Genomic DNA, 25,675 nt, shown 5'->3' with positions numbered 1-25,675 from the left:
TTAGGAGAAGCGCAGAGACTTTTTCCAGCTGAGCTGAAAGCCTGCGACAACTCAGGAAACAGCCCTATAACGCTGAATACAGAGGTAAGGAAAAAAAATCCTTTCCTGGTGCCAAAAGGGCAAGGGAGCGCCCTTCTCATTCGCTTTCCCTTTAGAAAACCTGCAGCATAGCGTCCCGTCTCCCTGAGATGTGTGTGACTCTCTTTAAGCTGGACCCCCGGCCTGTTTGCATCCCGGGAACGTCTGTCTGGGGGCCCTGGAGCCTCTGCAAAGTGAACATCGGGAAGGGGGTCCTGCCTAACCCTGAGGGAGTTTGGCCCCAGGATGTGATTCCCTGCTTGTCGACAAGATGCCCAAAGTTGTATTTTTTCCTTTGGGTAAAGACAACTAACGGGTGTGTGATGGGTGGTCCCGGCCGCCTGGCCCAGTACACGGGGAGATTCTTCCTGCTTGCTGGGCTGTCGGGAGACATTTTAATTACACCCCTGACGCTACCGTGGGAAAGGGCGAGGACTGGCAGCCGTGAACACGTGGACGCAGAGCAGACGGGGAAGCCGGACCTGCCTCCTTCACGGCCAGCGTTCGCAGGGCTTCTGCCGGGCGGCCGGCAGGGAAGAACCGGAAAGGCTGGTTCACGAACACACGCAAAGCTTTTACTGTCTCACGGCTCAGCACCCTGGACGGGACGTCAGCTCTCCAGACGCCCGACGGTCAACCGGAACCACTCGGAGCGCCACCATCGACGCCAGCTCCCAGCCCCACCGGCCCTCCCGCCAGGCTCACGGGGGTGTAGGGCCCACGCAGGGAGCCCGCTTCTCTCTGAGGCGGGAACGTTGCAGCCCCCCGGCCCCCGGGGAGCCCCCCCCCAATCCTCGGGGAGCATCCCCACCCTTGGACTTCCTTTCAACCTGGAAAGAGCTTCCTGAACCTGCCGTAAGCTGACTCGCTTATGATGATCTTGACATCGGCCACCCCGGCCTCAGGCCTCACGTCCACCGCCTGCACCGTGGCCTCCTGATGCAGCCAGCTGGGAGGAAGACGCGTTTGGTGGTAACGGGCGGCCCCGACAGAGCCCCGAAGCCCCCAGCGAGGCGTCCCGCTTCTCGGCGGGTGGCATCGCCCACGGCCCCGGCCTGCGGGTAAGCGGCCGGGCACCTGCTCACCGCCTGAGCAGCCAGACCGGCTGCGGGGGATGCGGCTGCCCCCGAGTCGTACCCGGACCCCACCTGGCGCCGCCTTCCCTGCCCAGGCCCAGGGCCCTGCCCCGCGCAGCGACTGGTGGGACCCCCGCCACCCCACCCCCCGCCGGGCCGGCCCGACGCACCTCAGCTGCGGCCCCGCCAGCCCCACTCGCAGCGTGAGGACCCGTCTGCCCGTGGCTTTCAGAACTGCTTCCTCCAGCCTGGCTTTCAGCTCTTCCAGCCCGAGCCCCAGGAGCGCTGACACGGCCACCGCACCGGGTTCGGCGGGTATGTACCTGTAGGGGCGGCCGACGGCTCAGCGAGGGGGGCCGGAGCGGGGACCCCGCCCGCAGGCCCAGCCGTGACGGGCTCAGATTGTGCCGGGCGAGGACGCGGCCCCGCCGGAAGGTGAGAGGAAGGACGTGCGTGGGTCTGGGGTGCAATCCGGGCCCGCGGGGTGGCGGGTCCAAGCGCGCCGCTCGAGCGGCAGTAGGCGTGTCAGGGCACGCCTGAAAGCAGGAGCGGGGAGGCGGCCGCCCCGCCGGCGGGAGACCCGCGTGCGCCCTGGTCGCCAGCGCGAGGGGTCCGGCGGCGGTGGGGCGGCAGGCGCTCACCCGGGCACCAGGTCCACCTTGTTGGGCACTTCCACCATGCAGTCCAGCAGCGGGCGCGGCAGCTGCAGGGTCCGCAGGGCCGACAGGACGCTGGCCTTCTGCAGCTCTGTCTCGGGGTGGCTCACGTCTCGCACGTGGACGATCAGATCCTGAGGACCAGAGGGGCCGGGCAGTCGGAGAGCTCGGGGCCAGCGGTGCCTGGCCCCGCTCGGGAGGACCCGCCAGGTCCACGATGGGGGCTGCGCACCGCTCTCCGTGGGAGGTGGGTGCGGCCGCCCCACGGAGGCTTGTGCCCCAAGGGGGCAGGTGGGACCTGAGGCCACAGAGCCGCTCTGCCGTGCACGGAGCCCCCCAGTGCCCCTCGTTCCGGGCCAGGCTGCCGCTCCAGGTGCACCCGGACTGAGGGGCCGCCTCGTGTCCCCGCCCCGCAGGTGCTGGCCCTACGCCTGCGTGCGGCCACTTGCCCCGTCACCAACCCCCCACCCGGCGGGTGCTGTGCTCGAGGCTCCGGGCCGCTCCACTGTTCTGTGAAACCAAGCTCACGATGAGGGGACCCTGCCCCGGGATGCTGTGATGAGGGGACCCTGTCCCGTGATGCTGTGATGAGGGGACCCTGTCCCGTGATGCTGTGATGAGGGGACCCTGCCCCAAGATGTTGGGATGAGGGGACCCAGGCCCGTGATGCTGTGTTGAGGGGACCCTGTCCCGTGATGCTGTGATGAGGGGACCCTGCCCCGTGATGCTGCGATGTGGGGACCCTGCCCCGGGATGCTGCAATGAGGGGACCCTGCCCTGGGATGCTGTGATGAGGGGACCCTGCCCTGGGATGCTGTGATGAGGGGACCCTGCCCTGGGATGCTGTGATGAGGGGACCCTGCCCCGTGATGCAGTGATGAGGGGACCCTGCCCTGGGATGCTGTGATGAGGGGACCCTGTCCCGTGATGTTGTGATGAGTGGACCCAGGCTCGTGATGTTGTGATGAGGGGACCCAGGCCCGTGATGTTGGGATGAGGGGACCTGCCTCCTGTTGGTGGGTATTTGAGGCGACCTGGCCCTCCACACTCACCGAATGGCCCACGTCCTCCAGGGTGGCCGAGAAGGACTCGACCAGGCTGTGGGGCAGCTGAGAGAGGAAGCCAATGGTGTCCATGTAGATGACAGTCAGCCGGGAGGGCAGCCACCCCGCGTGGGCTGTGACGTCCAGCGTGGCAAACAGCTGGTCCCGGGGCTGGATGGCGGCGTCCCCTGTCAGGGCCTTGATCAACGTGGTCTTTCCTGCACGTCGGGCACAAGGGGACCATGCGTCTCAGACCCCTCCGGTCCCCCACCGACCACTGTGGACCTCGGGGCTGCCCCACACTGATCACAGGGCGCTGGAGGATGGGCAGGGGCAGGAGGTCTGTGCACTCGGAACTCTCCACAGGACCCATGGGACGCTGTGCGGGCTGTGCAACGACTCAGCTGCCACTGTCTAGCCTTCAGGGTAAAGTGGACCAGGGCCAGGGCAAGAGTGCTGGTGTAGACGGGAGAGACGGCGTAGACAAAGACAGTGGTGACGTGCATGTGAGGTGGGCAGGCGTCCAAACAGGCGGAGGGATGGTCCCGTGGAGTAACCGAGCTGTGGTGTGGTGTCCGGGTAGACGAGGGAATGGTGGAGTAGGGGGGTGCAGTGTGTGCAGAGAGGTAGTGAGGGTGTAGACAGTGCTGTGTGTACCTGAGGGGGTCCTAGAACACCCTCCTCCACAGCCTTTCCTGACAACGTGGACACTTTCTCCACCGAGCCCAGGTTCAGGGGCAGCAGCAGTAACCGTCCAGCCCAGGGAAACCCCTGGCTACGCCTGTAAGTCCCGCCGATGGCCCACCAGGAGGTGGTGAGGGGTCCTGCCGTCGAGTAACTGGATGGCGGGGCTCGGCCTGGACGCCCCTGCTCAGTGCAGGACCCCGAACTCCCGGTCAGTGAGAGTCGGGATCAAGCCAACACTCACTGGATCCTGTGACAGTTAGCGGAGGACACGGCACCCTCTGGGGATGCAGCCAGGAGGGGCAGTTGGGATTTCCTGACACGGGTGATCTTACCTGTAGACATTTACGACTTTTCAAGCCTGGACACCCACCCCACAGCTTCCTGTGCACGTTTATGGGACATTCCCTCCCTCCTCTGGACGCAGACCGTGAGCGCCTGATAAAGGGACGGGCCCGTCACGGCGGTGCTTCCCGAGCATGTGGCGGGGCCGGGCCTCAGGGGAGCCCAGCAAGTGTTGTGGACTGAATCCCCACAGTGGAGGGAACTGGGTGCTTTCCACTTATCTCAGGGCACCTGTGACCCTAAAGGACGCCCTACTCTTTGTTCCCCACGTGGAGTCCCCTTGATGTGCTCGTGCAGACAAAGCTGAGGACAGACTGTGAAGTTTTCCTTGGCAACATCTGAACCACTCTGATCCCTGCAAGACCCTGTCCACTCTCAACGGACTTAAAACTGTCACTACTTCCTCGTTCTCAGAGTCTGGAGGACATCCACTAAGAGGGGCGTCAGCCCACGGCAGTCACACGGGGGGCCACCCCGGGACGGGGCCCGAGTGCAGCCCTTCTCACTGCGGGCTAGCCCTCCGTGAATACTCAGTCTCACTGGGTCGGCAAGTGGGTCCCCCTAGCGTACACCTGCCCGGCCCCGGGGAGGGCCCACTTCTCACCGCAGTTCGTGTATCCAACCACGGAGACCACAGGGAACTCCCGCCGCCTCCGCTGCTGCCCCAGGAGAAGCCTCTTCCGGCGGAGTCTGTCCAGGGCCTTTCGAATCTTCGCTTCCTTATCTTTCAGGAGGCGCTCTTGCATCTGCATGAAAGACTCTCCTAGAAACACCCGAGATGGTGAGTCAGGAGCAGACGCAAAAGGGGCAAGAGCCACGGGGTGCCTGCGGGGGATGTGGACAGGCTCACGCGTGGGGCTGCAGGGACCCCCCCTCCCCCACCCAGCCTGCTCCCCTGTACACTTGGCCCCAACACCTTCTGTTCTGAGACAGCTCTGCCCGGCGCGAGGTGGCCTTGCACTTCTGCCCTCTGAGGTCTCCTGGGCTCCCCTTTACCCAGGAGGAAGAGGCCAAAGGGAGAGCCTCAGAAGGGCCCCCATGATACCCACAGTGGGCTGAGTGGTGCCCCAAAGATGTGTCCACACCCTGACCCCCAGGACCTACAGATGGGGCCTTATTAAGAAACAGAGTCTCTGCAGATGTGATGCAGTGAAGGGTCTGAGATGAGGTCCCCTGGAGGAGGGTGGCCCTACAATGACAGGGTCCTTCTAAGAGACAGAAGAGGAGAGACCCAGACACAGAGGAGAAGCCCTGTGAAGATGGAGGCAGAGACGGGAGGGACGCGGCCACAAGCCCAGGGACGCCTGGAGCCCCCAGAACCTGGAAGAGATGGGAAGGACCCTCCCCTGGAGCCTCTGGAGGGAGTGCGGCCCTGGGACACCTTGACCTCAGAACAGGACCTTATTTGGACAAAAGGTCTCTGCAGATGTGACGCAGTGAAGGGTCTGAGCTGAGGTCCTCCTGGAGGAGGGTGGCCCTACATCCAATGACAGGGTCCTTCTAAGACACAGAAGAGGAGAGACACAGACACAGAGGAGAAGCCCCGTGAAGACGGAGGCAGAGATGGGAGGGACGCGGCCCCAAGCCCAGGGACGCCCGGAGCCCTCAGAAGCTGGAAGGGGCGGGAAGGACCCTCCCCTGGAGCCTCCAGAAGGAACCAGCCCTTATAACTCCTTGATCTGGTCTGCAGGATTCGGGGAGGATGAATGTCTGTGGTTTTAAGGCACCAGTTCGTGGTCCTTCGTTACGGCCGCACCAGGGAAACACCTTGATACCCTCCCTTTGACTGTGACCATGGACGAGGCCCCATCAGGACCTCTGAGGAACGTCGTCCCCTTTGTAGGGGTGGTGGCCACGACACGCCCCCCTTCTGAGCTCCCGGTGACAAGACGTCAGACACGGTACCTGACCCCATGATGTGGCGAGAGTCCCGTCCTCGTCCACCCAGGTGGGCAACGTTGTTTTTCAGGTGGGACCTGGCGTGGAAATGGGTCGGCTCAGGAGACGGAAGCATGTGCCCGTGGGAGGCTGGGACAGAGCCCTGGGTGGGGAGTGGGCATCTAGACAGGAAGAACAGGCTCGCTGGGGGCCTCCCCGCCGTGTGGGCCTTCACGGGAGGCGACAGAGGGCCCCTTGCTGGGTGGCACTCCAGTGGGCCACGTGCCCTAGTAGGTGGGTTGCTTGGACACGTCCCCACTGGCCACATTCCACCCTCACCACCCTGGCAACAGTCGAGGTATGGAAAAGCAAGAAGGGGTCCAAGGAGGGTTCCATCTGCCCCGAGCCCGGGCTCTGGAGGTACCTGAGCAGGGGGAGCTCGGCCAGCGCCACCTGTAGCCGGGCCTCCTTGGTGCGGGCGTTGCAGCGGAAAATATGAAGAACCACCGTGAATCGGTCGAACACCTGCACACCCCAGGCGGCTTCCAGTTCTTTCTAGAAGATGGAGCGCGAGGGAGGGGACCTGTGGTGACCCCAGGCCCGTGGAGACCTGTGTTCTCACGGGGACACTAACCCACTCGCTCAGCCGCCGTGGGCGGGAAACAGCGAGCTTCTGAGGTACCTTGGTGGGTGCAGCCATCCTCTCCACATTCAGGAAGACGGCGGTGATTTCCGGGGACCCTCTGATTTTCTCTAGGAAAAGAGGTTGGCCTCTCAGAGGTCTGCACGCCCATGGTGTCTGTCTGAGGACCCTGCACTTTGGCCATGTTCGCCGGACACCCCGAGTCTCTGAGCACAGTATTTGTCAAGTGTGGGTCGGGAAGGACCGGACCGGGTCCATCTTCAGGGGAGTAGATCTCACACACATGGGGGGTCCCGTGACCCCGTGGGGACTGAGTGCCCGTTAGACACAGATGGGCGGTGAGCGCCCCCCTTGGCATGTCTCCCGCTCTGAGCTGTGAGCTAGACATGGCTGTGGGACGGGGACGTTGCGGTCCATGGAGGGCAGGGGTCACACGCAGGATCCCCTCCGCAGGGCACTGGGGAGGGGGGTGGGCTGGGCTGGGGCGCAGGGCTGGCGTGCGCCCGACTCTCAAAGGTCCCGCCTGTGTCCTGGGGCCTCGTTTGAATTCTGACACGGGCGTGGTGGCTTTTGCCATCTGATCCAAGTTCCTGTGAGGCCCAGAGGGACGGCCATGCTTGCTTTGTTTCTGGGAGGGTGACGGGGACACGTGTGCTGGACTCACCTGTCAGGCGCTCCAAGGTCCCTCTGCCGAAGACGAGCTTCCTGTCTGGCGTTTTGGTGGGCACCACCACCGTGTCCACCACCGACCAGCCATCCAGCGTGTGCACCAGCGCCTGTGCCTCCGCCACCTGCCACTCAGCTTTGGGGAGAGACAGGCCAGCGCGAGGGTCATTTACGGCTGGGTCAGCCCCGGGCCGTGTCCAGCCCTGCCCAGGGGCCTGGGCCACGTGCCCCAGGCTGGGACGGCTTCCTGCTTGCTGCCTACACAACGGTCCCGAGAAAGCGACCCAATCAGCGTTTGCTCGAAATGCAGCTCTGTTCTTCTGGGTAGATGGTCAGAAGGGGTGGACACAGGACCGGGAAGGGGAGCAGTGCCCTGAGCCGAGCAGGGACGCGGGGATGCCCCCACGCCCCGTGTTGGAATCTGGGACGTCTGCCCCGTGGGGACTCATGGTCCCTTGTGACCCACTGGATAGCATCCCCTGTGAGGCTCCCAAGGGCCCATGAAACCTGCCGCCCTGCCTGCGGGATGGGGCCCTTGCCGAGCCTGGCCCAAGAAAGGAAGCGCCCACCCAGGGCCCCGGCCGTGAACGGTGAGGGTGTGTGTGTGTGTGTGTGTGTGTGTGTGTGTGTGTGTGTGTGTGTATGTGTATGTGTGTGTGTGTGTGTGTGTGTGTGTGTCTGTGTGTCTGTGTGTCTATGTGTGTGTCTGTGTCGGGAGAGGCAGGGCCCAGCCAGGGCAGGAGCCCAGGACACCAAGGGCACAGGCCGTGGATGGAGGGCTGTCGGGGGCCGCCCCGCCCTAGGCTCTCCTCCTGACGGTCCTTCCCGAGCAGGAAGGGGGCATGGGATAGCCGAGACTCTCCCCTGAAGGACAGCAGGCAGATGGGCAGTGATGCCAACGTGTCCCGGGGCTGGGCCGGACAGGGTGGACGGGGCTGACTCAGGTCTGGAGGGGCGGTGGCCTGGAGGACAGCTCTGCGGGGCCCTGGGCATGTTCTGTGAGATGTGGAGCGTGTACCCCAAGCCCCATGGGAGGCCGGCCCCCCATCCCGCGCCTGTGCCCCCGCCCCCTGGGAGGCCACCCTTGCACAGAATCTCAGAGCCGTGGCCCCTCTGTGGCACCGCTGCTTCGCTGTCCCCACTCCCCGGACACCTGGGTGCTGCTGTCTCTGGGGTCACCTGACCCTCCTCAGGGCACAGCCAGGACACAGGCCAGAGGCTGGGGAGTAGGGGCCAGGCAGGGTCTGAGGCCACAGATCAGGGTCCCCCCCTTCTCTGGACCGTGGTCCTCATCCTCTGGGCTGTGCGGGGGCCCCATCTTCTGGGACATGGGGGGCGGGGTCCCCCATTCTCTAGGCCAAGGGGAGGTGGTCTTCTTGGGTGTGACGCCCCATGGGCCCGCCAGCTTGTCCCACCTCCTGCACCTGCTGGTCGCTCAGGTCAGCAGGTGCTTGGTCACGCCTGACCTCCGTCCTTCAACTCCAGGTCTGACCCAGCAGTAATCCCTGCAGGTGCTGTCTCTCCTGATCGCAGGGGCCACAGCCCCAGCTCCGTGGTGAGAGCCTGCGCGGGTGCCAGCGGCCTCCCTCCTGCTGCGCTGCACAGCTGCCTGCCTGGGGGTCTGGCACCCCGCAACCCCACCCTGAAGGCCAGGGTTAGGATTCGGTGGGGACGGAAGCGGAGAAGCACTAGTGCGGGTCACAGCCCAGGGGCACAGGCACCATAAGAGACCGAACCCTGATCCCAGGACCACAGAAGGCTTCCCCTCCCCCACACGTCAGCCCCTCACCACTAAGGTCTATTTACAGCAGTTCCTTTCACCTTGTGCATCACGTCTAGCTATCAAAAAAAATTACCAGGCGCACCAAAAGGCAATCCGAAGAGACAGAGCGAGCATCAGAACCAGACGTGGCAGGGGTTGGACTTACTGAGCCAGGAATTTAAAACAACTATGATTACCATGCCAAGAGCTCTAATGGATGTAGTAGACAGCATGCAAGAACGGACAGCAAGGCAAGCAGAGAGATGGAAATCCCAAGAAAGAACCAAAAAGAACTGCTAGAGATCACAAGCGCTCTGGCAGAAATGACGACCGCCTCACGTGGGCCTGCTGGTAGACTGGACCTGGCAGAGGAAGGATCCTGGAGTTCAAGCATATGACAACATGGGAAATTAAAAATGTCTGCTCTGCAAATGACGTCATCAGCGGACTGAGAAGTTAAGCCACAGACCTGGGAGAAAATATGTGCAAAAACACACCCGTAAGCGCTGGTATCCAAAGTATAGAAACAATTCTCAAAGTTCAGCAATAAGAAAACAACCCACCAAACAATGGGCCAGACACCGCAACAGACACCTCACCAAAAAGATATACAGATGGCAAACGAACATGGGACAAGATGGCCCACATCCTCCGTCATCAGGGAAATGCAGACTAAAACAGCAATGAGACACCACCACACACCTATCAGAAGAGCCAAAATCCACAATCCTGCCAACACGAAATGCTGACAAGCGTGTGCAGCACCCCTCCCACTCGCTGCTGGGAGGGAAGCAAAATGGTACGGCCACTTCGGAAGATGCTCTGGCAGCTTCTCATAAAGCTAAACACAGTCTTACCATACAATCCGGCAATCATACTCCTTGGCATTTGCCCAAAGGATGTGAAAACTTACATCCACACAAAAACCTGCACATCGACGTTTATAGCAGCTTTATTCGTAATTGTCAAAACGGAAGCAACAAAGGTGTCCTTTAGTACATGACTAGATAAACAAACTGTGGTCCATCCAGACAATACAATGTTATTCAGTGCTAAGATGAAATGAGCTGTCAGGCCATGAAAACACATGGAGGAACCTTAAATGCATATGACTAAGCGAAAGAAGCCAGTGAGAAAAGGCTACACACTGTGTGGTTCCAAGTCTATGACACTCTGGAAAAGGCACAACAATGGAGACAGTGAAAGGCCCAGTGTTTGTCCGGGGTTTAAGACGGGGAGGGAGGGATGAATGCGTGGGGCACAGAGGATTTTTAGGGCAGTGAAACGACTCTGTATGATGCTATAATGGTGGATACACGTCATCGTACATGTGCCCAAACCCACAGAATGTACAAGACCAGGAGTGAACCCTAATCAACGTAAACCGTGGACTGGGGGTGACGATGTTATGTCAACATAGGCTCGTCAGTTATAACAAATTCACCGTCTGGTGGGGATGCTGAAAACGGCAGAGGCCATCCGTTGGTGAGGGCAGCGAGTATATGTGAAAAGTCTCCCTACGTTCCCCCCAATTTTGCTGTGAAACTAAAATCACCCTAAAAACAAGTTTTTAAGAAAGAAAAGGAACGAAGCACTGACACAGGCTACAACATATGTACGCCTCAGAAACATGGTGCTCAGTGAGAGAAGCCAGACACGGAAGGCCACATATCACGCACATGAAATGTCCAGGACAGGCAAATCCACGGGGACAGAAGGCCGACTCCTGCTTGCCGGGGGTTGGGTGGGGGAGAAGCAAGGGGGAGGCCTACTACTGAGGGTACAGGGTCTCCTTCCGGGGAGATGAGAATGTTGTGGAACCAGACAGAGGTGGTGGCTGCACAAGACTGTGAACGTCCTAGTTGCCCCTGAGTGGTACCCTTCAAAGTGGTTAATCTTATGCTCTGCTAACTGTATCTCAATAAAGGTCTAAGAGGAGTAAAGGAATAAGGAGAATGCCACCCCTCAACCCGCAATCGCGTCACTGCTCTGCTCAACCCAGAGTACCTGTGATGACCTGACTCCTTGCATGGCTGCACCACTGCAGTGACTTGGCTCTGACAGCCCCTAAACAGGCGAGGGGCAGCGGTCCCAGGAGGGCCCAGGACGTGCTCCCTCAGGAGCCCTAACCCTGGACACTGTCCCTATTCATCCGTGGGGTCCGTCTCCCCAGGCCATCCAGGACCACCCTGGTGAGACGGCCCCGTCCCCGCCCCCGTCCGTCCGCCTTCCTGCTGGGTTCTGAACACAGCACTCAGGTCAGGCGGCGGGCTCCTGCCCGGCGTGTTTGCGGTCCTCCCAGCACGACCGGGGCGGGTACAGTGGGGTTGCTGATGCCCGAGGGCCATGGAGGCAGGTCCCAGGCGTCTCAGGGGCTCAGCCGGGTTCACGGTTTCTGCTACAAAGGGCGTGTGAACACGCTTGTGCACAACCTTCGGGCGTAGTACTCAGCGTTACACAGTGAAAGCGGGTCAACAAGGGCTTAAAGCTGAGCGACACACCCCGTGCCAACCGGCGTTAGTTGTTGGATTCTCTTCCTTTACAGATGGGGAGGCTGCGCGGGGCAGAAGGGCCGAGCGACAACCTGGGGCGCGTCCGAAAGGGGAAGGGGCCCCGGACCCGCTATGTGCACGCGGGAAGGCGCCCCAGCCTAGAATTAGGATTTCCAGGCCCGCTGCAGGGGTGCGGCTGCCGGGAGCGGGTCGGGTGGGGGCAGTCCAGCTCTCGGAGTCCCGCTCCCAGAAGCCACGCCATAAGGGCTCCAGCCCTCAGAGCCACGCCCCCCAAAACCACGCCCCTTCGGCCCGCCCATTCAGAAGCCCCGCCCTTCGGCAGCTCAGCCCAGAGCGCCAGACCTCGAAACCCGCCCCCGGCGTCCCCGCCCTTTAAGTTCCGGGACTCGGCGCTCTTCACGGCTCTCCCCCCCATCACTCCGCGGCCACAGTCACGGTCACCTCGGGTCCCCGGCGGCTTCCCGGGCCCCCACTTGACGTCAGGGTGAACCAAGCACACGCGCTGGGTCCCCGCCGGCAGCAAAGGGTCCCTCCTCAGCAGCTCCTCCTCCTCCTCTTCCTCCTCCTCCGCAGCTTCTGGTTCCTCCTCACCCTCCTTTCCTCCAGTCCGACTTCTCCGGCCATCTGCACGTGGTCCCCGCCCCCCACCCCCTCGCCCCTCCGGGCACCCCAGGCCCCCTCGGAAGGCGGCGAGCGCACGCTCCGGGCAGGGCGACAGCGGCGGCGCGGCCCTCGGAGCCCCGCAGCCGCGAGCCACGCGAAAGAGCCAGGACCCCGGGCGGACGGCGGCTCGCACGGCCCACATACCGCAAGCGCTCCTACGCAACAGGGCGGGGCCTCAGGGGCGTGCTCCCGTGCAGGCTGCCCATTGGCCGTCCGGGTCACGTGCTCGCCGCCGCCTGATTGGTGCGCGCGGTCCGGGCCGGGAGGCCGGTCTGGGACACCGCAGCCTGGGCACACGTTTCTCTCTGCTGCGGATGCTCTAGGCGGCTTCCCAAGGCACGTAGTGCCGGAGCAGGGCCAGACCGGGCACCCAACCCAGTGGGCGCTCCCCCACGCTCGCCACCTCCCCGCACCCCGCTCAGGCCTCTGCGCAGGGTCGGGGTGCGGTCCTGGGGATCAGTCCCGTCCTCCGGAACCCCGAACTCTGCCTTGGTGGATCCGAGTGTGGCTCCAGGGGTCCCAGACCCTGCCTTGGTGGAGGTCCGAGGGCGGCCCCCGGAGCCCCAAACGCTGCCTTAATGGTCCGAGTGCAGCCCTGGGGTCCCAGGTCCTGCCTTAGGGCTCTTAGTGTGTCACAGGAGTCCCAGATCCTGCCTTGGGGGTTCAAGTGCATTTCTGAGTGTCCCAGACCCTGCCCTAGGCGTACAAATGCGGACCCGGGTCCTAGACCCTGCCTTAGGGGGAGTCTGAGTGCAGCCCTGAGGGCCCAGAACTCTGCCTTAGGGGTCCCGGTTCAGCCTGGGTTTCAGACCATGCCTTGGGGAGGGGTCCCGGATCCTACCTTAGGTGTCCGGGTGCGGCCCCGGGGGTCCTAGACCCTGCCTTGGGGATCCAGTCCCATCCCTGGAGGTCCCAGACTTTACCTTGGGGTCTGGAGTCTGGACTGGACGGGTATTGCAAACACTGCTTGGGGGTTTCAAATCCAAGTCCGGGGATCTGAAGTCTATGGTGGTAGCTTGACTGTGGCCCTGGGGGTCCAGGCAAGTCGCGGTGGATCCTAAACTCTGCCTTGGGGCTGTGTGTCTGGCCCAGAGGTCACAAGCTTGGGCTTGGAGTCTCCTGTCTGGCCCTGGCAGGATGAACTCCGTGTTGGTAGCCCGAGTGTGGGAATGCAGCCCTGGGCCCCAAGACCCTGCCTTGCCGGCAGGGGTGGGGGGTCCTAGTGGGACTCCAGGGGTCATGAACCCTGCTTTGGGGATCCCATCCTATCCCTGGAGGTCTCGAACCCTGTCTTGGGGGTTCCACTCGATCCTTGGGGATCCCAGACCCTGCTTTACGGGATCTGAGTGCAGCCCTGGGACTCCTCAGCCTTGCCTTGCAGGCCCAAGTCTGTGACAGTGCATTCCCAGCCTCTACTTTGGGGGGGTTGAAGTGCCGCCCTTTGGGTCCCAGACCCTGCCATGGGAGTCCAAGCCCATCCCCAGGGGCCCCTGACTTTGCCATGAGTGTCCGATGCTGTCCTGCAGGAGTCCCAAATGCTGGTCGCGGCTTCCCAATAGGACAAGGGGGTGTTCCAAAGTCTGCGATGGTAGCCTGAGTGCAGCCTTGAGGGTGTGAGTCATGCTAGCGGTCTCAGGCCCTGCCCTGAGGGTCCGAATCCAGCTGGCAGATGGAGCTTGGTTCATGATAGCAGACTCCACGGCATCACAGAAGGTGGGAGGCAGGCTGATTCCAAAGGAGAACCCCTCCCATTCAGACTGTAATTAGTCATATTCTCTTGGCAAAACTTACAAATGGCATGGTAACCCTAACCCCACCATTGAAAACAAAAAAATACAGTCAAGCCCCAGCCATCACGGATTTGCTCGGCGGGGGGTGGGGCGGGGGGGGGGCGGTGAGAAGTCTCTGATTCACAGACGATCCTGCACTTAGAGTCAGGAGAGCTGGTGGGTCACCTCTCCCCCTTCGCAGCAGTAGGAAACGATGACTTTGATGTGGTGCCTCTGTCCCCATGGTGTTGCCAGTTTCTTTTCAGTGGCTCCCTTTTGTAACTTGCTTCCCTCTACTGACAAGAGGTGTTAAGAAGTCTAATGGTGGGCTATGCACTTAAAATCCCCAGGGTTTGGGGGTGTCCGCACATTTGGGAGATGCTGTGAGTGAGTCGGGGTGGCAGTGTCATTACATGGCTTACAGCTTCAAGGGCTGCATTTAGCAACTTGACTTTTCTTGTACCTTAGATGAAGGTCTGGCCAAATTGTGGTGAAATCAGAGTCTGTCTCAAAAGGCAGTGGCCCTGAGAATATGTGTAAAGGCTACTTATTAGGGATTTTGTCAGGATAACAATCTGCTCAATTTGTATACATTCGTTACTTGGGCTTGAAAGTGCATTTTCCCTCCATGGAAAAAAGTGACATATTTGTGTAGATAATTAGAAGGTGCAGAAAACAACCCGGAAGGAAATAAAGATCACCTACAATATGACCATACAGAGATAACTATTGTTAAGATTTTGTTATTTATTCTTCCAGTTTTTTAATGTACATATACACACAGGTTTGTGGATTCATATAATATATATTGTTTTATAAAATTTTTAACTTAAATTGTATCCTGCATATACTTTCAGTACATAAAGTAGCACTGTGTCTCGACTGCGTACAATGTGATTCAGTGGCTATTTCATCAGTTACTTAATCCCTCATGTTAACTGGGCTTGCATGTATGCCTGGGCATATGACTGCCATGTAGTGAGATCACTGTTCTCTATTCACTCCTCATGCATTTCCTATGAAAATAAGCGGCAGCCCGACTATAATTTCGATAGTTGTACTGGGCAAATCACTGAAATGTCGAGGAGTTTCTCATTTGGGCATTAAGCATGAGTGAGTGAGAACCTTCTTTTCTTAATTGAAGTATAGTTGATTTACAATGTTTCAGATATACAGCAAAGTGATTCATTTATATATATATATTCTTTTTCAGATTCTTTTCCATTATAGGTTATTACAAGATATTGAATATAGTTCCCTGTGCTATACAGTAGGTCCTTGTTGGTTGTCTATTTTATATATAGTAGTGTGTATCTGTTAATCCCAAACTCCTAATTTATCGCTCCCCCATCCCCTTTCCCCTTTGGTAACCACAGGTTTGTTTTCTATGTCTGTGAGTCTATTTCTGTTTTGTAAATAAATTCATTTGTATCTTTTTTTTTAGACTCCATATATAAGTGGCATCTTATGGTATTTGTCTTTTTCTGTCTGTCTTCACTTAGTATGATAATTTTTAGGTCTACCCATGTTGCTGCAAATGGCGTGATTTCATTCTTTTATTTATTTTTTTTTTTTTTGCGGTACGCGGGCCTCTCACTGCCGTGGCCTCTCCCGTTGCGCAGCACAGGCTCCAGACGTGCAGGCTCAGCGGCCATGGCTCACGGGCCCAGCCGCTCCGCGGCATGTGGGATCTTCCCGGACCGGGGCACGAACCCGCGTCTCCTGCATCGGCAGGTGGACTCTCAACCACTGCACCACCAGGGAAGCCCAATTTCATTCTTTTTATGGCTGAGTAATATTCCATTGTATACATGCACCACATCTTCTTTATCCACTCCTCTGTCAACGGACATTTAGGTTGTTTCCACATCTTGGCTATTGTAAATAGAGCTGCTGTGAACATTGGGGTGCATGAATCTTTTATTTTTAACTTTTAATTTTTTTTTATTTCTTAAAATGTCCAGATAATTTAGTATTGAAATAATGTGACAATTTTTCAAATTAATGGATTTAAGGAGAAAATTCACATACTAATTGCTATTCATGTTTACAATGTTGGTAAGCCACTTAATAGAACTCAACATTATTATTGACTTAAACATTTATAAAATATGAAGAGTTGCATGATAGGACATCTGTCTCAGTCTAAAAGTCTTTATCGTGTTGACTGGGGAAACACTAGGGCCACCTCATTAAAGCCAAAATCAAGATAAAAATGTAGACTAGCACATATTACTATTTTTAGTATATTATCTAAAATAATTACGTGAGGAAAATATTTAAAGCAAATAGTTAAAATTACTGTTGTTTAAATATGTTGTACTGCAGACATTCAAGAACTAAAAACTGCTTTAAACTCTAGGAAAATTCAGTAGGGCACATGGAAACAACAATATAATGTGGAGAAATTTTATATATGCATATTATTAAAATGTGTGTGTTTGAAGATAGGATTTAATAAAGAGAGCTTCATTTACCATACAAGAGATATGTAAAGTTTCTGAGAGAAAAAACTTAACAAGTAATGTGAAAGATGTACAGATATGAATAAAACTTTACAGTGTTTCAAAAGTACTCAAAAGAGAACTTGAACAAATATACTAATGTGGGGATAATTCTACAGAATTCTAATAAAGGACATATAACTGTACTGTAGACTACGGGGCCAAACATAAAACAAGTATGTGATTGGTTCCCGGTATTACTTGTACTGTCAAAGGACGAAGAGGCGGCGCTTCACAGGGGAGGTTTGCAAATAGGCTGAAACCATCATGGAAGGTAGTAGCAAAAAATATTCCACTAATTACTAAGTATTCCCCATGTGTCTTTTAAAATTAGACTTTTTACACTTTCCGGATATATGTCCAGGAGAGGGATTGCTGGGTCATATAATAATTCTATTTTTAGTTTTCTGAGGAACCTCCATCCTGTTCTCCGTAGTGGCTGCATCAACTTACGTTCCCACCGACAGTGCAGGAGGTTCCCTTTTCTCCACACCCTCTCCAGCATTTGTTATTTGTGGTCTTTTTGATGATTCCCATTCTGACCAGTGTGAGGTGATACCTCATTGTGGTTTTGATTTGCATTGCTCTGATAATTAGCGATGTTGAGCATGGTTTCATGTGCCTGTCGGCCATCTGTGTGTGTTCTTTGGAGACGTCTTTGTGTGGAAATATGCCTGCCTTTCTCTTGGGTAAATACCGGTAGTGGAGTGGCTGGGGCATATGGTAGGTACGCGCCTGACACTTTACAAACACACCAAACTGTTTTCCCAGCTGGTCCCTGTTTCACACTCGCATCAGTGGTGTCTGCGTCCCGGTGGCCCAGCGTCCTCTCCAGCCGCTGTGGGCCTTTGGGATGGCTGTGAAGGGGCATTTCCCTGTGGCCTCAGTCTCCGTTCCCTCATGTCTATTGATGTGCAGCGTCCTGACATGTGCTGATTTTCCCATCTGCATGTGTTCGCTGAGGAATCTGTTGGGATCGTCTCTGGGCCTTTTTTTTGTTGAATTGTTTGTTTTCTTCTGGTTGAGTTTTGAGACATCTTTATAAAGACCTCTACCAGGAATGTGCTTTGCAGGTATTTTCTACCAGACGCTGGCTTGTCTGTTCACTCTCCTAAGTATCCTCCACAGAACAGAGGTTTGAATCGTGATGGAGTCTGAGGTATCAGTTGTTTCTTTTGTGGATTACGTTTTTTGATGATGGATCTAGATCGCAAAATTCTGTCCTCCAGAAGTTTTATGGTTTTACATCTCAGCGTTGGGGCCATGACCCATTTGGGGTTAATTTTTGCCTAAGGTGAAAGATGTAGGTCAGATTATTCTTTCTGCATTGAGTTGCCCGTGCAGTTTTGCGAGAAGCAGTTGACTGCGTTTCTGTCCCTCAGTTTCTGGACTCCGTTCTTTTCCAGCCGTGGGACCCTCCTTCACAAACACCACGCTGTCTTTGTTACTGTCGCTTTATGTGTGAGTCCTCCAGCTTTGTCTTTTTTTTTTCAAAATTGTTTTGCCTGTTCTGGTTCCTTTCTCTTTCCATATAAATTTAGAATTGGTTTGTTAATATACACAGAAAATTGTGGTGAGATTTTGATTGGGATTGCATTGAATTTACAGATCACTTTGGGAAGAATGAACATCTCAACAATATTCTTTCTTCCAGTCCATGAACACGGTATATCTCACTGTTTCCTTTTTTTCCCAGTGTTTTTAATCGTGGTATAATATACATAACATAAAATTTACCATCATAACTATCCTTAACTGTACGCTTCAGTGGTATTAAATACATTTATAATGTGTTACCATCATCATTAACCATCTCCATAACTCTCTTCATCTTGTAAAACTGAAACTCCACATCCATTAAATAATAACTCACCATTGCCCCCCCCGCCCCTGGTAACCAGCATTCTACTTTCTATCTCTATGATTATTCTGAGGACCTGGAATCATATATTATTTGTCTTTTTTGACTGGCTTATGTCACTTAGTATAATGTCCTCAAGGTTCACTCATGTCATAGCATATTGCAGGATTTTCTTCCTTTTTAAGGTGGAATAATATTCCGTGGTATGAATATCCTACATCTTGCTTATCCATTCATCTGTCGATGGATACTGTGTTGCTTTCAGGTTAGCTATTGTGAATAAGGTTGTGATGAACATGGGTGTACAAATATCCCTTCCAGACCTTGCTTTCAACTCTTCTGGGTAGAAGAGTTGAATTGAAGAAGAATTGCTGGATCATATGTTTGTCTTAATGCCAACGCCACGCTGTTTTGATTACTGTAGCTTTGTGGTAAGTTTCAAAATCAGGAAGTGTGAGTCCTCCAGCTTTGTTTTTCTTTTTCAAGATAGTTTTAGCTATTTGGGGTCCCTTGAAATTCCATGTGAAGTTTAGGATGAGTTTTTTTATTTGTGCAGAAAACATCATTGGGATTTTGATAGGGATTTCATTGAATCTATAGGTCACTTTGGGCAATATTGACATTTTAATGACATTAAGTCTTTCAGTCCATGAACATAGATTGTGTTTCATTTATTTGTCTTCTTTAATTTCTTTCAGCAATGTTTTGTTGTTTTCTTTGTAATGGTCTTTCTCCTCCTTGATTAGTTCCTAAGTATTTTATTCTTTTTTGATGTTATTGTAAATAGAATTTTTTTTGTAATTTCCTTATCAGATTGCTATTGTTTGTGTATAGAAATGCAACTGATTTTTGTATTGACTTTGTATCCTTCTTCTTCGTTGAATTTATTAGTTCCAACAGTTTCTTTGTGGAATCTTTAGGGTTTTCTACATATAAAATCCTATCATCTACAAACAGATAATTTTACTTATTTCTTTCCAATTTGGATGCCTTTTTCTTGCCTCCTTGCTCTGGCTAGGACTTCCAGTACTCTGTTTAGGTTTCCTTTTTAAAAAAAAAAAAAATATTTATTTATTTTTGGCTGCATTGGGTCTTCATTGCTGCATGAGGGCTTTCTCTAGTTGCAACAAGTGGGGGCTACTCTTCATGGCGGCGTGCGGGTGTCTCATTGCGGTGGCTTCTCTTGTTGCAGAGCACAGGCTCTAGGCGCATGGGCTTCAGTAATTGTGGCACACGGGCTCAGTAGTTGTGGCTCGCGGTCTCTACAGTGCAGGGCTCAGTAGTTGTGGCTCATGGGCGTAGTTGCTCTGTGGCATGTGGGATCTTCCCGGACCAGGGCTCAAACGCATGTCCCCTGCATTGGCAGGCGGATTCTTAACCACTGCACAACCAGTGAAGTCCAGTACTCTGTTGAATAGAGGTGGCAAAAGTGGATATCCTTGTTGTATTCCTGATCTTAAAGGAGAAGTTTCCAGTTTTTCATTGCTTGTTTACAGAAATATGACTGATTTCTTTATACTGACCAACCTTGTATCCTGCGGCCTTGCTAATAAATTCAGTTTTGAGTTTGAGGACCTTTTGGTTACATTCTTTGGGATGTTCTGCATAGCCCATCATGTCATCAGCAAATAGAGGTGGCTTTATTTGTTCTTTCCCAGTCTTATTGGGCCTTTCATTCCCTTCTCTCCCTTCCACTGACTAGGACTCTGGGACACAGTAGGAACAGCCGTCCCTGCCCTGTTCTCAGCCCAGTGCACATGCAGTTGTGGACCTGCATCCCCTCCTGCGTAGGAAGGAGACTGGTGCCTGCAGTGCTCGCCGGTGCTCGAGGGCAGCCCTGCCAGCCACACGGAGCAACTTTTGCCTTTGGTCTCGACTTGTCCTGTTAACTTCTGAGGAGTGGGTTAAAAATGAGAGACACAAAAGGTATTTTCTGCAGTATTATGTATAACAGCAATAAATGTCCCAAGGAGGAGCGGGGGTTAACTGAGTTACGTTACATCCAGGGCTGGGGGGCACAGGTAGCAGCAGACAAGGTGTTGAAGAACTTCCAAATGTTTTAAACCTGTGTGTGTGTGTGTGTGTGTGTGTGTGTGTGTGTGTACACTTGTTTTATTTTCCTGAAGACACTTGGGAGCATGCCGCTGAGGTGAGGTCCCTTCCGTGTACTGAGTCAGCGGCGCTTCCTTAAGGCACGATCAGGGGCCTGTCGCAATGAGGCTGTTGGTGGCAGGGAGCCACCTGGGCTCAGCGCTGAAGCCCGTGGACATTGGCCACAGTCTGCGGGGAAGGCCACAGTCCGGTCGGGCAGCTGTGTCCACATGTGAGCCCTGGTTTCTGCTGTCGCGACCGTACCCCCAGGTTGTGCCATCTCTAGGCATGACCCCCGGGTCCCACCATGACCCCAGGGTTCCGTCATGATTCCAGGCTCTGCCGTGACCCCCAGGTCCCACCATGACCCCGGGTTCCGCCATGATTGCAGGCTCTGTGGCCCCGCGAGGCTGCGGTGGTCTTGACCCCTCCTGCCAGGCCACTAGGCTGCACCCTCCCTGGAAGCGCAGGGAGAGTGGTTCCCTGCCTATGTTTCGTGCTCTCACTCATCCCACAGGACTTCTGTCCCTGGTCGCTGGCCTGAGTTCCCTGTCTCCATCCTGGGTCCTGACGGGTGGGGTGATGGGTGCCCTGTAACCCTGCAGACAGGGTTCGGGGACAGGTCTCCAACCCTCCAGGCAAGCACACGGGCCTCCCCGGACGCTGGTGGTTCATGGCCACGGTGGTAGGTCAAGGACCCCGGCTGTCAGGCTGTGGCAGGGACAAGGGCGGGGAAGCCCCCATGGAGGCCGGAGGGTGTGATGCTCCGCTCAGGGCCCAGGGAGGACCAGAAACCCCGGCTAAGGCCCTGCCTGCAGGCCGTGTCCCCTCCCCCGACCCTAGATGGGGTGTTCTGTCCCCTGTCCTCAGACCCAGTGTCTCGTCACGGGTACCTAATCGTTCACATTCACAGGTGAGCTCACCGCTGCCTGTCGCCCCCAGGCCACGTGGGTGGAGTCCTATGACGAGGTCGGAGTCTCCCTGCTGGACTTCATCAGCCAGTCCAGGGCTGCAGCTGCGAAGGGGAGCCTCGCTCGGGGGCTTCCTGGTGTCCTTCACACTCGGGTCATGAGGCGCACTCTCCTGCCCAGTGAGCTTCCAAGAGACCAGGCAGGCTCGGACCCCTTGGAGCGGCTGGCTTGTTTTCTGGGCAACGTTATCTGTTATCTCAGAGGGAAGGGGGACTGTGTCCACCCAGGGAAAGAGACATCCATGTCCTGACCCCAGAGCCTCAGGATGTGACCTCATTTGGAAGTACGGCCTGGTCGTGTAAGTAGGTAAGACAGGGGCCTTAGGGTGGCCCCAGCCCTGTGTAACTGCGTGCTTATAAGATGAGCGGAGACACAGACACAGAGGGGAAGCCACGTGAAGGTGAAGACAGAGACGGGAGGGAGGCGGCCACGAGCCCAGGGATGCCTGGAGCCCCCAGGAGCTGGAAGAGGCGGGAAGGAGCCTCCCCTGGAGCCTCCGCACTTTCCAGCTAGACGGCTACCATGAGTGGGCCTGAACTGAAGGCAGCACCGTGGCCCTGACCATTCGGTCTTGCCCGCGTGGCGCCCTGGGGAGTGGCTCTCACAGGACGTGGCCCAGCGAGGTGTTTTCACATGAGACCGTAGGACACTGGTCCTGTAAACAGGCAGGCCTGTCTCACCTTTCCTTCTGGGCTCTGGTCTCACGGGGGACTGGGCACCGTGTGGGGCTGGGCGTTCAGCCTCTGCACAGGACCCCTGGGTGTTGCTTAAAAGTGCAGGTTACACCCCAAGAACGACGGAAGGGGAAGTTCTCATCTGTCTCTGTGGATCTGCTGCCCCAGGGGCCTCGTGTGAGTGGAATCACACAGTGTTTGTCCTTCTGTGTCTGGCTCATGTCGCTGAGCATCATGCCCTCAGGGTCATCCACGCTGTAGCCTGTGCGAGAATTCCCTTCCTTTTCAGGCTGAATGACATTCCTTTGTGTGGATGGACCATGTTTTGGTGTTTTGTTCACCCATCAATGGACACAGGTAGTATGTACAGTAATTCCTCATGTCTCATAATATTCAGGGAGTAACTCGCTCAGTGCAGCCCTGACTCGGATGGGCCACCTCCTCTTTCCTCAGGGGTCCTGACGCCCGGTCAAGGGGGTTCATTCTCGCCAGACTCGGCATCAGGAGGGGTTTTGACACCCCTCATTGGGTCTCCTTCCTGTGAGACCCTGTGCTTTTTTTTTTTTAAACATCTTTATTGGAGTATAATTGCTTTACAATGGTGGGTTACTTGCCGTTTTATAACAAAGTGAATCAGCTATACATATACATATATCCTCATATCTCCTCCCTCTTGTGTCTCCCTCCCACCGTCCCTATGCCACCCCTCTAGGTGGTCACAGAGCACCGAGCTGATCTCCCTGTGCTATGCGGCTGCTTCCCTCTAGCTATCTACCTTACGTTTGGTAGTGTATATATGTCCATGCCACTCTCTCACTTCGTCACAGCTTCCCCTTCCCCCTCCCCGTGTCCTCAAGTCCATTCTCTACGTCTGCGTCTTTATTCCTGTCCTGCCCCTAGGTTCTTCAGAACCATTTTCTTTTTTTTAGATTCCATGTATATGTGTTAGCAGACAGTATTTTTCTCTTTCTGACTTCATTCTGTGTGACAGACTCTAGGTCTATCCAGCTCACTACAAATAACACAATCTCGTTCCTTTTATGGCTGAGTATATTCCATTGTATACATGTGCCACATCTTCTTTATCCATTCGTCTGTCGATGGGCATTTAGCTTGCTTCCATGACCTAGCTATTGTAAATAGCGCAGCAATGAACATTGGGATTCATGTGTCTTTTTGAATTATGGTTTTCTTTGGGTATATGCCCAGTAGTGGGATTGCTGGGTCATATGGTAGTTCTATTTTTTGTTTTTTAAGGAACCTCCATACTGTTCTCCATAGTGGCTGTATCAATTTACATTCCCACCAACAGTGCAGGAGGGTTCCCTTCTCTCCACACCCTCTCCAGCATTTATCGTTCCTAGATTTTTTTGATAATGGCCATTCTAACTGGCGTGGGTGATACCTCATTGTAGTTTTGATTTGCACAGTCTTACCGGGTTTTTGTCCACCTTCCTTTGCTGGGTTTTCCGTGCCCCCTGGAGGCCGCGTCTGCACGTGGCTCAGCTCAGCTCTGGTCAGCGTGGCCGTATAGCTTCACCGTGGCCCCCTCGCTGCCCCGGGGGCCCCACCCTCCCCATGGAAGGAGCGTCCCCGGTTGAGGGCCCGGCACGGCGCCCATAGCTTGGACCCTCTGCTGAGGGTGCATCTCGCCCTGAGGACGAGGCTCGGGGTCCAGCCTCCCCGGTGGGTGTTGGACGCACCTCCTCGCTGGGCCAAGGCCAGGCCCGATGGGGTGGGGGATGCTGAGGGCACCGCAGTCACAGTTAGTCTGGGGTCCCAGGCAGTGTGGCTGGGCCACGGGTGGCTGTCTCCACTCTGTGCCTTTCAGTTTTGGAACACAGTGGCAACCAGTGTGTGCTTAGTGTTGCCGTGGTAACCGTCCCTTCCTGCAACTCCCAGCATTGCCACCACTTTGGTGACACCTTTGAGGAGACGGTGACCAGGACGAGCATAACGACGGGCTGTGAAACGCCCCATCCCTGCTCTTCTGCTGCAGCAGGAAGCCCGGAAGGGCTGACGGTGCCCCACGGCCACCCAGCCGGGGCGTGCAGTCACGGTGAGTCGCCGGGGCCTGAGGACGGCGGGGACACACTGGGGTCACCTGCTGCCTCCATAGAAATCACCCGCCCTGGTCTGCAGTGTGTCCTCAGCTGCGCGTGGGCACAGGGAATCCTGGTGTCCTGTCCTGTCGGGCAGTGGTTACAGCAGATGGTGGCTGTAACATCAATTTGTCTCTTCTCCTGGAGGCTGGACTCTGAGACCAGGGTGCCAGCGGGTCAGGTTCTGGAGAGGCCTCTTCTGGGCCGGGTCATAGGCGGCCCCTTCTGTGTCCTCACAGGGCACAGGGCGGAGGGCAAGCTCCGTCCTGAGTCTTACGAGGACTCTGACCCCATCGTGGGGCCACACGCGTGTGACGTCATTAACCCCGATCACCTCCCAAGGCCTCACCTTCTAATCCTGTCCCACTGGGGGGTTAGGGCCTCCACATGTGGATTTGGGGGGACACGCACACTGAGTCCATCCCATGTGGTTTATGAAGTCAGCCCCACCTTAGGGGCGTTGGCCTTTGTGTCCTGTCCCTGAGGACAGGAGGAGGGAATGGGAGGAAACGGCCCCGGTGTGTCATTGGGATATGTGACAGGTCGGGTGTGGCACATGGTGTGTGGGGGTCTCGCCCTGTTGCCCAGGCTGGGGAGTAACCTGTGGTTCTGTGTTTGGCTGGACTGTCGCCGGGGTGGGGGGCGGCTTTCCCAGCTGAGCCTGGGACCTTCCTGCCGTCTGCAGGAACCGCAGGGCATCTCAGGGGCCAGGTGAGAGCACCACTTGCCTACAGGTGCTTCTGCATCTTCCCGGGACAGGGGTCCCTCACCCCGGGGCATCTGGGCAGTTCTTGCACCCGCCTGCTCTCTGGTCAGGCTGCAGACTGTCCCCTCTGTAGACCCGCCCACTTGGGCATCCCCACACACCCGACCTTGGCCCATCCTTACACAGGGTAACCTGGGAGGGCCCCGTGCGTGAGCTTCGTGTTGAGTTTGGGGACTTGTGCCGCTGACAGTGATGCGGGGAGGGGTCTCCCCGTCCCTCGGGGTGGGCATCTGTCTGTCCTCTGTCTCATCTGAGCTGTCATGTTGTCATGACGACGTGCGAGCAAGGTTGGTTTTCTGATTCTTCGTCTTCGTGGAAGAGGTGACCCCAGAATCGTGGAGTCTGGGGTGTGGCGAGTGGCTGTCTCACGCTGGGTTGTGCTTCCTCGTGTGTTTCCCACACCAACACCCCTGCCTTCACATCGGGGATTACTCACAGGTGTCGGCAGATTCTCTGATGAGCCCGCCTTGAATCGGGGGCCAACCTGGTCTCGGTCCCGAAAGCGTCTTGGAGGAGATGGTGCTGTTCTCACCTTGTCCACTCGTCTGGGTTCGGCACCATGTCTCACCCCGCGGGCCCCAGGCTTTCTTGCTGCTGCTGCAGATTCTCCCCTCTCGGGGGTTGACCCCTGTCCCTCACACGCTGTGGCGGTTTCTCGGGAAGGGCCGGGACGGAGCCCCTCTCTTGACCGTGAGCACTGGGCAGGCGTTCCCGGCCAGCACGGGTCCTTCAGGATCCAGGGCTGTGCCCGGGCCAGGTGCCCAGCTTTCCCTGGACAGCCGTCGGACGCCCTTTACCCTCCCCGTCCTGCAGCGACGTAGCGACCCGCCTCCCCATTTCTGCAGATTCTGAGATCTTCACACTCAGGTTTCACGTTAGGTTTCCTGCATTTTGCTCCTGGGCGGGAACAGCCTGGTTCCTTTCTCGTTG

The 25,675-nt window shown here is 56.1% G+C and overlaps 1 protein-coding gene across 2 annotated transcripts; it reads right to left on the bottom strand.

Annotated features, from left to right (window-relative positions):
• Positions 1-631: 631 nt before the first annotated feature.
• On the bottom strand, positions 632-12,149 carry GTPBP6 (GTP binding protein 6 (putative)). Of its 2 annotated transcripts, XM_060002816.1 has the most exons (10): positions 11,786-12,149; positions 7,068-7,205; positions 6,443-6,513; positions 6,185-6,315; positions 5,788-5,858; positions 4,487-4,645; positions 2,863-3,071; positions 1,796-1,944; positions 1,325-1,477; positions 632-1,027 (listed from the first exon to the last, which is right to left on the bottom strand). In XM_060002816.1, exons 1-10 carry the CDS (start codon positions 12,147-12,149, stop codon positions 904-906), a joined length of 1,569 nt encoding a protein of 522 aa, XP_059858799.1. In that variant the 3' UTR covers positions 632-903. The 2 variants fall into 2 exon arrangements, with proteins under 2 accessions (XP_059858799.1, XP_059858801.1); XM_060002818.1 differs by lacking the exon at positions 11,786-12,149 and having other exon boundaries at positions 5,788-5,942; positions 7,068-7,195.
• Between the last annotated feature and the right edge of the window lie 13,526 nt (positions 12,150-25,675).

Source organism: Delphinus delphis, chromosome X (genome assembly GCF_949987515.2).
Source record: "Delphinus delphis chromosome X, mDelDel1.2, whole genome shotgun sequence".
In the NCBI taxonomy this organism is placed as follows: Eukaryota; Metazoa; Chordata; class Mammalia; order Artiodactyla; family Delphinidae; genus Delphinus; species Delphinus delphis.
Note: the sequence above shows the minus strand (reverse complement) of the source record. Positions and strands in the feature narration are given on the sequence as shown.